The 14,130-nt window shown below is 41.4% G+C and overlaps 1 protein-coding gene across 6 annotated transcripts in view; it reads right to left on the bottom strand.

The window, feature by feature from the left end:
* LOC115465822 (utrophin-like) overlaps positions 1-14,130 on the bottom strand; it is a 1,296,369-nt gene that overhangs the window by 1,258,610 nt on the left and 23,629 nt on the right. For all 6 annotated transcript variants that reach the window (XM_030196568.1, XM_030196575.1, XM_030196573.1 and 3 more), the window contains exon 2: positions 13,586-13,778. In XM_030196568.1, coding sequence (XP_030052428.1) covers positions 13,586-13,667 — 82 coding nt within the window. In that variant the 5' untranslated portion in view covers positions 13,668-13,778. The remainder of the gene's footprint in view (positions 1-13,585; positions 13,779-14,130) is intronic.

Raw genomic sequence — 14,130 nt, 5'->3', positions numbered from 1 at the left:
GAAACCAGTGCAGCCTCTTCAAAATGAGGTCACATGACCCCACTTTGTTCTCCCTGATGTATTTTTTTACTAACTGCAATACCTTCAACCCTAAAAACACAGAACTGCACTAGTCCAATGTACTCATGACCAAAGCATGAACTATCTTTTCTAAATCAGCCACTGTCAACTAAGGATGAAAGTTGCTGAATTAACCATAATTAGAAGAAACTTAACCTCACTACACTACCAACATATGGTTATATTAACTGGTTATCAAAAGTGACCCAAGATAATTAGAACCAACACTCCAAGCTGATTGGAGTGGAGGAGTAGCCTAATTCTTAGTGCAGTGGCCCGAGACCCGGGGGGGGGGGGGGGGGGGAGCAGAGCTCAATTCCCACCTCAGCTCTTTGTGAATCTGGGCAAGACATTTAACTCTCTATTGCCCCAGGTTCAAAATAAATACCTGTATGTAATATGTAAACCACTTTGATTGTAACCACAGAAAGGTGGTATATCAAATCCTATCCCACACCTCCAACTTATTTGACAACCTTTAATTTTATACATCTAGTGAGAAAAGCAGAAGACCAAAAGGAGGAGACAGCAAAGCTGACCTGCACAAGTCAGTGATAAGGCTTGATGTATCATCATTCCTGTTACTAATTCTCTTCTAGCCCACCTATCAAAGATGCAAAGCAGTGTACAAACATACACATCACATCCCAAATCCAATTATAATGAACACATTATTACACTCGCAGATATCAGTGGTGAAAAGTTGCTTAGTATAGGCAATAAAATACCTCTATTGCACCTGTAAAATAAAAGCAAAGAGAGCAACAGGCAACCTCCTACAGGCAATTTATTTATTTATTTATTTGATTTTTTTTTTTTTTTTTTTGGGGGGGGGGGGGGTTCCCTCCCATCTACTCAAGCTCTGGGCAGTTTACATGAGTTATGACATCAAATTACAATAACCTAAAATTCACATACAGCAGGCAGCACATTACAAAAAACATTTAAAACAGCCATTTGTTCTTATGGTTATGCTTCACGTTTGAAGCTTATTGTATTTCCAGTTTTGTTATTGCCTACTTTTATTATAGACTCCAATTTGGCTCTGTGACTTCGTACTAATTATACTATAAAAATTAATAAAAAGATAATTTTTAAAAAACAGCCAGTCTCTTAGTTGGCCTGCTCCAAAAACCAAGGAATAGCACTTGTGAAAAAAAAACATCAAAAGACCAGTCCCAAATCTCACACATCTTTTCGAATGCCATTACAATATAAGCATTACGTTAATGGTGTGTTAAGCATCTTGTTTGTTATCAGAAAGTGTCTCAGTACAATTTGAACCCTGGCTTGCATAGTAACAAGTGGGGCCTCACCAATTACTTGTAGAGGGGCATCAACACCTCCTTTCTTCTGCTGATTATACCCCTCTCCATAATCATCAGAAGAAAGGAAGTGTTGATGCCCCTCTACAAGTGGTTAGTGAGGCCCCATTTGGAGTATGGTGTTCAGTTTTGGAGGCCGTATCTTGATAAGGATGTAAAAAGACTTGAAACGGTGCAAAGAAAAGCTACAAAAATGGTATGGGATTTCCGTTGCAAGACGTACGAGGAGAGGCTTACTGACCTAAACATGTATACCCTGGAGGAAAGGAGAAACAGTTTTCAGACCACTGCTCTAACCATTCGGCTACTGCTCCTTTTTTGCCTCTGTTTAACAGGCGTTTTGTTTTTTTTTTGGACTTCTCACACAGCTGTCCTGTAGAAAGCAACCCACAAAGTCCACAAAATGTAGATCGGCCTTGTTAAAATCACTTTTAGCGCAAACAAACCCTTTATAAAAATTATACCCGTAGTGTCTGTTTTATATGGGACACTCTCAGACACCGATATACGAAGCCGCACGCAGATGGGCCTACAACAATAACACAAATAAAACTAGTTTGGCAATGTTCAAAGCTAATTATATTTATTTATTTATTGCACTTGTATCCCACATTTTCCCACCTCTTTGCAGGCTCAATGTGGCTTACAGAGAACTGTCATGGCATTGCCATGTCAGGTTACATCATACAATTGGTGTTACAAAGAAGTTAAAGAAGACATGAGGATTTGTTCAAGCCTTTGTAGGAAAGTACATTCTGAGTAAAGTTGGAAAGGTGTTGTATTATAGTTGGAGAGGTGTTGTATTATAGCTAGTTAAATTTTATATGCGGTTAAATCATGCTATTAACCAGAAAGTAGAGGGAGGAACGTGCCTGACACATGCGCACAAAGGCTTTTCAGTAAGCATGACTCTTGTGTGCTTGTCCAGGCAAAAAAAACAGAAGTGTCAGCATACATCAGAGCTTTTTCTTCCGTGCCTAAATATGAGCTTCACAAGTATTATTTTTGCACGGCTCATGTTTAGGCTGAGAAGAACTGGCACAGATGTGTGTTTCTACTCTTGGTTTTGCTCAGACACATGTTCCTTCCCATAAGTACATAAGTACTGCCATATTGGGAAAGACCAAAGGTCCATCGAGACCAGCATCCTGTTTCCAACAGGTCACAAGTACCCGGCAAGATCCCAAAAATATACAAAACATTTTATAATGCTTATCCTAGAAATAGTGGATTTTCCCCAAGTCCATTTAATAACGGTCTATGGACTTTTCCTTTAGGAAACCGTCCAAACCTTTTTTAAAATCCGCTAAGCTAACCGCCTTTACCACATTCTCTGGCAATGAATTCCAGAGTTTAATTACACTTTGAGTGAAGAAACTTTTTCTCCGATTCTTTTTAAATTCACTACATTGTAGCTTCATCGCATGCCCCCTAGTCCTAGTATTTTTGGAAAACGTGGACACTTCACATCTACCCGTTCAACTCCACTCATTATTTTATAGACCTCTCTAACCACAGCTGCCTTTTCTCCAAGCTGAAGAGTTCTAGCCGCTTTAGCCTTTCCTCATAGGGAAGTCATCCCATCCCCTTTATCATTTTCGTCGCCCTTCTCTGCTCCTTTTCTAATTCCACTATATCTTTTTTGAGATGCAGCGACCAGAATTGAACACAATATTCGAGGTGCAGTCGCACCATAGAGCGATACAATGGCATTATAACTTCCTCATTTTTGTTTTCCATTCCTTCCTAATACAACCTAACATTCTATTTGCTTTCTTAGCCGCAGCAGCACACTGAGCAGAAGGTTTCAACATATCAACGACAACACCTAGATCCCTTTCTTGGTCGGTGACTCTTTACGTGGAACCTTGCATGACGTAGCTATAATTCGGGTTCCTCTTTCCCACATGAATCACTTTGCACTTGCTCACATTAAACGTCATCTGCCATTTAGACACCCAGTCTCCCAGTCTCGTAAGGTCCTCTTGTAATTTTTCACAATCCTCCCGTGATTTAACGACTTTGAATAACTTTGTGTCATCAGCAAATTTAATTACCTCACTAGTTACTCCCATCTCTAGGTCATTTATAAATATGTTAAAAAAACAGCGGTCCCAGCACAGAGCCCTGGGGAACCCCACTAACTACCCTTCTCCATTGAGAATACTGACCATTTAACCCTACTCTCTGTTTTCTATCTTTTAACTGTCTTTAAAACTTGCAGGAGCCTCCTTCCATTTGTTAAGGAAGGCAAAAATGGCAGTTTGATATCAAAAATAAACAAGAAATCCTCTCCTCAAAACTTTCTGTGCTGCCCCTGACCTGGAGAAAACATTTTGCCATTGAAGTCATCATTTTCCTCTGTGCATTGCAAAGGAACATTTGCTGATCTCATTACCATACATTTCACTACAATTTGTAGCCATTGTTACCACACACACACATTAACACCGGTGCTCAAGCCTTTTGAGCATTCAGCGTAAAATAACATGCCACCAACCTGACATTAACAGCACGTTATCGCTGGTACTATATACTGTACTGCCTTTCAGAATAAACAGAGCGGTGTACAATTAAAATCATTGGCCTTTCACTGTGAAATTCATAGAGAGGTGTACTTTGCCAAGAAAAATAAAATTAAAAAACCCACATTGATGGTGCCACAGCTTTTTGGGGAGGTCTTGAATTGTACAGAAAGACTGCAGTGATGTCTGCACGGGAAACATAGCAATATATGCACTCCTGAGATAGAGAGCAGTTTATTTTTGAATGTTTTCTTTTTAACTATTACATTTGGTTGCACCACTTGACAGGGTATGTGTGTATACAGTCAAAACTAAAATAGTATTTTCTAGCTGACTTCTGGAGTAAGAAGCTTGAAGGTCAGCTATATATAGTTAGAAAATGGGGGGGGGGGGGGGGGAGCCAAATGTTGGGTTTCTCAACACATGCTGCACATGTAGGCATAAACCCTAGTCACCCTGAGCAAAAGAAAGAAAATTAAACTCACAAATTTGAGAGCTGCACAGAACAGATATTTCACCAATCCCTACGTGTCCCCACTGGAATCTAACCCATCCCCGCCCGTCCCTTGTACTAAAATAACCCGACTTGGGCAACTGTCAAGTTACTTCACCACATGTTGATAACTTCCCCTCTCAGTGCTTATGGGGATTTCAATGCTATCAACCATATCTGCTAATTTTTTTTTTAGTGCTTTATAATTGCCATGGCACAAGGAAAGGCTAGGTAGGCTGGCCTGGCACTACAATACCATGGGATCCCTGCAGGACCTCCTTCCATCCCAGTGGGATCCCTGCAGTGGGAGGGCCAATGAAAGGAGGAGCCATGGAGAAGCAGAATTTTCTGGGTGTACAAACAGTAAATAATGGTTTCCAGTAGGACCAGGGGGTGGAGCTCCTGTCTAGAACTGAGGGGCTGAAGGAACCCACCCCATGGACATAGGAAATCCTAAGAATCCCGCTGAAGAGCCAGTGCCTGAAACCAAATGCATGGACTGAACTGCATTAGAAACTGAACTTGAACCCCAAAGTATGGAGAAGTAAAAGGGAGTGGAGTGGAGACCATCTATGAAAGCTTGAAAGAATTAAATGCACATGCTACTTCTACCAGTGCTTAACTGCTGTGGATGGGAGATACAGAACTGCCAAGTTACACATTCCAGGAGGGAGACTTTTTTTGGCCAGTCCTGGTTTTAAAATTTACATCCCAAAGCAGTGTAGTATTTGTAGTCCATCATTCTATCCACTGAAATCAGTGCTACAGGTCCCATAATGCAACAGGATTTGGTTGGCAGAAATCCAGGACCAATCAAAACATCTCCCTCATGGAATGGGTAGCTTGACACAGCTCTGGGGATAGCGATAATGAACGTGAAATTATCCCACAGGGAGGGGCCATCAGAGGTTCTGGGATTTTTTTTTTTTTTAATGTTGAGCTGTAAGCACTGGAGAAACTGTACAGTGATTTGTGCTGATATTGCATAAAGCAAGAGGAAAAATTGAGAACTGCGTATTAATGAAAGGTTCTAATTAAGGTGCCATAGTGGAGGACTGTTGAATGTAACCATTGGCTGGGGAGAGGAAATGGGAAAACAGGGTTCTGCTGCCTGGGAACCTCATTTGCATATACACTCATGGACTATTTTAAAACTTTAAAGCTGGATGCTGGGCACCAAATTAAAACTTCAAAAGGATGCATAAACCAACTAGAGTCCCAAGTCCAATGGTAGAAAGCGACTGTGCTGCTGCCAACTTTAGAACTAGTTACTTATTCACCCTGAGTGACAAAGGGGAAGTAAGGACCCCCTGCCAGTAAAGGGCTGTATCAATGTAGATTCTTCTGCTTTATCCAAGAACGGTGTTGTTTTCTGGCTGCTGAACACTGGGCACAACAGTTTCTGCCAGGCTGTATAAGTTGTACAATACCCCTCTATGTTGTTCAAGTTGTGAGAGGATTTAGCTAAATAGAAACATGATGACAGATAAAGGCCAAATGGCCCATCCAGTCTGCCCATCCTCTATAACCCGTAACTCTTCCATTTCCTAAAGGAATCCCAAGTGCTGAAACCCACGCTTTCTTAAATTCTGACACAATCCTCAACTCCACTCCTCACCACCACCCTTTCCCTCAAACCCAGATTGAATTTAAAGACGAACATTGTACCTAGTGTTATGTTCCTCTTCCAGGCCTGCGCGGCCGGTTCGCCGACGAGGTGCGGTCCGGCTGAGATAGCCGGCTATTTTGGATGTGGTTTCTCCAGGATGGGGCTGTTTCGGTTTCCTGTTTCTAGCAGCCGTCATCTTGGTTGGATCAAGGACAGCAGCCATCTTGGCTAGCTCAGGAGGGGGCAGCCATCTTGGAGTAACAAGGTCAGTAAGGAAGCCCATATTTGGACACAGGCACCTCTGCTGATGGGGGCAGCCATCTTGAATCAGCTGCACATGCTTGAGCCTAATTCCTCCACTACTTAAGGCCCTGCCTTCAGTCCTTCGTTGCTTCGGCCTCAATTGTGTTTGAGGTTCACGCCGGTGCTGTTTGCCTTCAGTTCCAGTGTTCCAGACCTCGGCTTGTTTCCCGGACCTTGCTTGTTCTGCTGCCTGCCTTGACCTTGGACTGTTTTTGACTACTCGTTGCCTACGGATTTACCTGGCTTTTGGACTGTGTCTGTTTGCCTACCTGTCTGGTCAGTGGTCGTTCAGCCCCGCCGGTGGTCGTTCCCCAGGTGAAGCTAGGGGTTGTCTGGATGCCTGACCGAGTGCGGTGTCACTTCATCCTAGCCGTGCTCAGTTGGGGCACAAGGGCTCACATTTCTCCAGTCATAACACCTAGACTGATTTTGTTCCCCATGTTACCTTATCCTATTCTACAGGGGGACTTGAATAGAGATCTCCAAGGTTATATGGAATGGGTGGTGCCCTCCAATTGTATTTTCCATCCTTACCATGCTCTGGGAGAAAAGAGGACTGCCCTTACCTCATTTTGAACACTATCACTTTGTGTTGCAAATGTTGGTACAAGGGAATCCACATTAGTAGACATGGACTATGAGGCAGCTGGGTCATTCCATGCCAAGTGGTCTAAAATTTAAAAAAAAATTCCCACCATCATGTTCTCCAATTTTGTTCAAATTTTATCTGTTGCGCGAGTCAGGTGTTAAACGAAGTTTCCCAAAATTTGAGGTCTCTAACTGCAATAGTTGCAGATCTAGACCCCTTTTTCTGAAAGGTTGTCAGTCCATGAGTGCGCAACATTTACCAAAATGCCATTTTTGGGGTCTAATAAAATCCAAACACATTTATAAGAATGGCTAAAAAATTCAAATCCTGTACAGTTTTTGATGCTAATTCCGATGAAATACATTTTAACATTATGGATGCAAAATCCAGTCAAACAAGTTGACTCAAAGTGTGTATCAAAATTGGTCGCGACTCACCGGAACATATTTGGACCAATATTCAGACCACAACAACTTCCATGTAAACAAAGATACGGACTTGAAATTTTGAACAAGCATTATGCTTGTGATGGACATAATACTGCCAGATTTGCAACTAACCAGCATCTATAACCGCCCTGCAGTATCTCTTCAAAGTTGGCACTGTCAGCGCAAATGGTAAAATGTACCAAAGTTCAAAGCCAATTATTAAAAAAGAGTCTGCCTGAATCAGCTTGTGAACAGTATCATCTGAAAGAGAAAATTGTGCTCTACAACACTGATATGTTTTTGTTTTGCAACGCCGAAACACAGCCCATGTCGGGTCACCCGTCAATAAAGAACTCTTGTCCCAGTCTTGAAGGCCCAGTGTTGCTTTTTTTGTTTGTATGCTTTATTACCCTCTCTATTTGTACTAGTCATGAAGGCCCAGTGGTGCTTTTTTTTTTTTTTGTTTGTCCGAACAACTTGAAATGGTTGGTAGTGAGTGAGGTGCTAGAGGAACTCCAAGGGGAAGGTCCAGGTTTATGAACTTGTTGGAGGAGTTTATCTTGTTAAAAATAATACTCAATGACTGCTGTGTTGTCCTGCAATGATAGAGATTATCTTAACTTGAAGAAGAGAGTGCACATCTTGCAACTTGAATAAAAAGGAAAATAAGGTTTAACAACTCTGCATTTTATTGCCAGCACCTACTTTCGTGTGCATAGACAGCTGCTCCTATAAGCGAGGCTTAACACACAGAAACATTTTTGGCAAAGGCACTCCAGAGTTTAAAAAAAAAACAAAATTTTAATACATCAGTAACATAACATGTTTGATCTATTCTTCCTGTACACCGACTTGAGTGAATTCCTTCAAAAAGGCAGTAGATAAATCCTAATAAATAAGGACCAACCACACAGGAGCTGCCCATTCAACATGAAACTATCACCTCACCCAAAACAGAAAATTCAGAACAAGGAAGTTTGTATTCTAATTGTTTAAAATTAAAACCGACTTCCTAAGATTTTATTGCCCAACATGGCTTAAACTTGACAAATTACAGAGTGTGATTCCAAGGCAGGCAGAAAACAAAAGGAAGGTCTATTTCAGCTGGGGGGGGGGGGGGGGGGGGAGTTACAAGGTAGGACCTGGCACCTACTTAAACACAGTGGAGGAGTGGCCTAGTGGTTAGAGCACCGGTCTTGCAATCCAGAGGTGACCAGTTCAAATCCCACTGCTGCTCCTTGTGATCTTGGGCAAGTCACTTAACCCTCCTTTGCCTCACGTACAAACTTAGATTGTGAGCCCTCCTGGGACAGAGAAATATCCAGAGTACTTTGCAAACCCTTTGCATCTCACTAAGGGCTCCTTTTACAAAGGTGCACCAATGATTAGCATGCCCTTTTTATGCCTATGGGTTTCTTAGTATTAGCGCAGCTTCGAAAAGGAGCCCTAAAACTACTCTGTTTCAATATTTATGTCAGAAGCTTCCACAGCGTTCTAGGATTGTTTCTGCATAAGCATTAAAGTTCAACACCATTAAAATAATTCCACTTCCGCAGACACCTGAAATTTTGCATGATTATCCACCCCCCACAGTTTTTTGCTTCCCTTAAGAAAGCACTTTGGGACAGAGCTGCTATGATAGGAAAGGTATCTTAACACATCAAAGGTCTACTACTGTCGAAGTAATACACTCAACCAAAAAAGTAGACACAACCAAATAATGATTTAATTTTAGTGAGAATACAAAAATAGAATTTAAATATTAAAATCAAAAAATTGCACAAAAAAGATGCACAGTTTTTGGTAGGTGGGGGGTTTTGTCAATGATTATATCAGTCAAAAGTGGAATTCACCTATACGTTGGGTGTTGATGACTATTATCATGTCCCGATGACAATATGAGACTCCCCCCCACCCCCCCTTACATTAACTTCAAGTGAACGTCGTGCCTACTTTTTTTTTTTTGGTTGAGTGATAGGAAAGGTATGGCATGGAAACCAAAACTTTTTCAAGAAAACTGCAATTCAGCCCTAGTTAGAGGCCTGGAACAATTCCTTAAACACAGAGGCTTAAATCTTGAGCCACAGTTGACAGGTGCCCTCAGTCCCAATTAGCCTATCACTATTAAGCAGGTTTATCCCAGTGGGTGACACAGCCAAATTCTTTAGTGATGACATGTATAATCACATGGTTGAAGAAAGAAGTACAAACCCCATTCCCTGCGTTCTGCTTTGGAAAGTTTACTAAAAATTTCATCTACTTGGTCCTCTAGGCCATCATGGAGAGGGCAGCAGTTGCAGTATGAAATGGCCATGTTTTTACTTCGTTTTTGAAGCAATCAAAATGCAAGTTCTCAATGTAGATTGTGCACAATCTGTCTTAGCAATAAGAGACAAGAAAGCAGCTCAATCCACACAATCAAGCGAAGAAACACAAAGAAACGGTGATGACCGGGAAAGGAACAAAATGTCTCTAGAATTCAGCTTAGCAGTAAATATTTGAGTACTACATTAAAAGTAATTGAGCAATCCCAGTAACCTTACATGGTTGTGTTTTGGCATATCTGCCTGCATCGGGGGTCTGTATTTATCGGGGGTCTGTATTTATGTCACATTCTGTTGCAAGTTTCTCTCTAAGAACAAAAATACTTCAAATGACATAGCCGCAATAATCTTCCACTAACTGCTCCACGGTCACACCAACACCAGTCGTGTGGAAGATTATAGCAGCTGTGTCATTTGAAGTATTATGCCGAAACCAGTGGTGTAGGAAGGGGGCGGTGGGAGGGGCGGTCCGCCCCGGGTGCACGCGCTCGGGGGGTGCCGGCCCCGCTGGTTCCCTGCTCCCTCTGCCCCAGAACAGGTTACTTCCTGTTCCGGGGCAGAGAGAGCAGGGGACCAGCGGGGCCGACGCAGCTCTGAGTGACGTGCACTCGGGGCAGATCGGCCCTCCCGCAGGTAAGAATGCGCTCCGGGGGGGGGGTTCGCTCCGGAGGGGGTGCGCGCCGTGCTGCACCCGGGGGTGGGTGCTGGCCGAAACACAGCCTTGTCTGGTCACTGGGATTGTCCAGCTACTTTGAAATACCTACAATAAAATATTTACAGCCAAGCTGAACTCTGGAGTCCTTTACTCCTCTCTTGGTCATCACTACTTCTTTGTGTTTCTTTTTTCTTAGGAGTACACCAGACTAGCCAGAATGCCAAAGACAAGAACTTCCATGTCAAAGCCTAAACCTGTACTGTCATCTGTGGGGTACAAAGGCTTATTATAAAATCTACAGCAAGAATCCAGAGAGAAAATGACAGCAGGAAGAGACAACACACACAGCTTGTTTATTCAAACTAAGAGCAGCAATGCTCAACTAATGCAGGCTTTGGCTTAATCCTTTCAGGACCTCAGGAAAAGTGAATACACCAGAGGGGAATAGGTAAGCCAAAATCTCAGTATGATCAGAGTCCTTAAGCCAGCTAACTTGCCAGACAGCTCTCCCCCCTCTATAATAAAAGTGCCAAAGAATGCAGTACTAGACAGAGGTGAGGAAAGGCAACAAGCAATTTCATGATAGGTCCCAGAACTAGGAGGAATACAGAGATTACAGAAGCAACGGAGTGTTTAAACGAGAACATAGCATGTGGAAGAAGCTATCACACTCTCCTGTTAACTAAAGGAGAGAAAACATGGTATTAGCAACAGTAATGGGGTGATAAGTTAACAAACAGGCAGTCTTCTCCTCCCAACTGGACTGCTTTTTTGGCTTTTCATATTTACATAGCCACTCTTATGATATATGTTCATCACTTCCAGGCAAACAGCTGTGGGCACATGGCCTAGAGATCACATCTACCTCCACTGTCATCAGTATAATTGTCAGTAGAGGAATAAGGGTAAAGGTGGGGGGAGGGGTGCACATGTGTCATTTCTTCTATTTGTGTATGTTGTCTTTATTTTTAATACAAATGATTTAAACATAATTCTCAACAGGACTTGTAGCTCAGGGCTGGGTGCTAATAAAAGCAGTCCAAAATACAAATTATAGAAGTTCAGTAAGAAGAGGAAGAACAAATGGCCTGGCAAACTGAAGAGGTGCTGGTCAAAGTGTGCTCCGCAGGCACACTTCCAACAAAGAGGGAGAGAGGGAGATGAGGGAGGGGGAATATTGATGCGTTGAGCTCGTCAATTCTCCAACATAGTCTATTTATCCTCTACAGTCGACAAAAATAAACTGCGAATTAAATCCCTAACAACATAATCAATCCATAAGGAACACAAAACCCTCTTCCATTAAAGGTTTTAACCTTGTACATCACAAGGAGAGATATGGTCAAAGGCAGATCTCCCTTCATGAGTAACTAGCAAAAATAAACCCTATGTCCACAACATTTATGACATGTCAGTCAGTAGGATTCAAAATTATCTCCCAACAATGGCTTTTGTGGGATAAGTTAGGTTTTGCAGTTCAGAGGTCAATGATATCAAATATTCTCAACTGCGGTTCAACCTATCACACGCATTGTCAAAACACTTTTACAATAATGCATTCTAATTGTTTTACTTTGATTAACCACCTTTATGAAGAGAGAGTCACCCAAGTTGACGTACAGCAGGTAAAGCTTAACAGAAAAAAAAAAAACTTACAATTTTGTTAACAGCATAACAATAGTAAAAATTACCAAATATAAATATAATGAAGTAAACTTGGAAATGACAAATTGAAACAAAGTAATAGGACTAACATGATACAATATAAAATACATATGTTTAACACTGCTATGATAAATGTCAGTAGAATACAAATACCATTATAGACAGCATGGAAGAACTTTCAAGTAACCTGACAACTGTCAGCACAATACCAATGAAAACAATAGGCAAGCATTGGAACATTCAAACAGCAAATAATGCTAATGCTGTTCCCACAATACAATGAAACATCTTACTACATCTTACTATGTAGCTGAGGGGGCAAGTGCAGGTCATCACCATCATCATCATTATATAGGACAAGATGGCTTGTACAACATCCATAGGGAAAAATCAACACGTGGGTAAACTGTGGGCAGATTACATATAAAAGTTGAGTAAGATATGAGGAACTGGTCTAAGTGCGGACTAAGTGTATAGTCACCACATGTATTAAAGACTTGGGAGAAGAACCAGGTTTTCACCTGCTCCCTGAAACAGAGGTAGCCTTGAGTTAGACGTAGAGGCATATTTTCAAAGCACTTAGCCTTCCAAAGTTCCATAGAAACCTATGGAACTTTGGAAGGCCTGGTGCTTTGAAAATATGCCTCATAGGCTCTCTGGGAGTAAGTTCCAGAGTGTAGGGGCTACTCCTAAGAAGATTTGCTGGCGGGTATCACATCGTGCACTTTTCTTCTGACGAGGGTACAGTGAATGATGATCCTTGAGGACCTTGGAGGTCTCAAAAGGTGTGTAGAAGGCTTACATAAGTGAGATGTCACAGTTGCCAAAGTCATCTGTTTTCCTCTAACATGTAACATTTATCTTTTTTCGTGTTAACACCCCTCTACCACCTACCAAACAAGTCAAAGCCTAAGCCTTACAAAAATGTCCAGAAACCAGTTATCTAAACCTGATGCTTGCTAAACCCATATATGTGCTGTAAAACTTTGCATAATAAATTCCCTATGAAGAATACTTTCATATAAGCAAGATATAACCAATCATATTATACACTTTTAGCTCAGAATATACACAGTGCTCTACTTTATGCACTGTTTCCAAATCCATTAGGGCTGTACATAATAAAAATCATCCCCACATCAAAGAAGGGAATGACAATGTTCCGCTATTAGAAGAAGACATGATAAAATTAAGAGCTTTAAGCAGACAGATCAGCTGAACTATTCCAAATAAGAGAAAAAAAATCAAGTTTCAAATACATTTTTTACATGACATTCCACAGCTGATTTCCACCCTGTCACTTTGTTAAGACTTTCCCCTTCACGGTATCAAGGGCTTGCTGCCAAACTCAGCAGACACCCCATACACACACAACGAAAAGCCAACAGCTGTGATCGAACTTCTTAAAAAGGCACTTAAAGCACAGAAGCAGCACAACCACATCAAAGCTGAAGGATTTACCTATTCAACAGGTAGATCAATAGGATATTAGCAGTGCTTTTTAGGGTACAAAACAACTGTACAGAAAGATTTTTAAGCACTGAATGCTGCCCCATTACACACTGTTTTATCCAGTGAGAGAAAGAAAAAAAAAAAACTTGCATCCTACCAGATCGGGATTTAATGATGTCACTGAATTCGTTATTCTGGGCTCCATCTGATCTGTCCTGTTCAGCCCCCACTTTCGCCATTCCAACAGCGTTTCAACTTTCAATCTGAAGTCCCTGTAAATCCTTATATTCTTATTGAAAAGAATCGTCGAACAGCTGCCTCTCTTAACTTTCCTCTTGACATACCACACCCTGTAGACAAAAATCAAAATAAAGCGGTTTAACATTGTGTGCCAAAAGATCTACGAAGAATGGTGTGTGCTGCATTACAATAAGTGACATTAACGTTTGAGATAAACTCCATTATCTTTCCCTCTTCAGCTAATGGTTAATGGTAAGTACCAATGGATTCTCTTGCTCAATACACAGGGTCTTTCCTTCGAGAATATAGTACCAACCAGATAATTCAAAACATTCTTTCTTTATTCTCAGCTAGTCCCTCTTTCTGATTTTATTTTGACATCTTTTCATAGAATAAATGACATACAGCTTTAACAGTGTGCAACTGCTTCCTTTATGTTTGGAACAACTGTCCATTGTCTCA

This window comes from Microcaecilia unicolor, chromosome 3, assembly GCF_901765095.1.
Source record: "Microcaecilia unicolor chromosome 3, aMicUni1.1, whole genome shotgun sequence".
NCBI classification, from domain to species: domain Eukaryota; kingdom Metazoa; phylum Chordata; class Amphibia; order Gymnophiona; family Siphonopidae; genus Microcaecilia; species Microcaecilia unicolor.
This window is presented reverse-complemented; position numbering and strand designations above follow the sequence as displayed.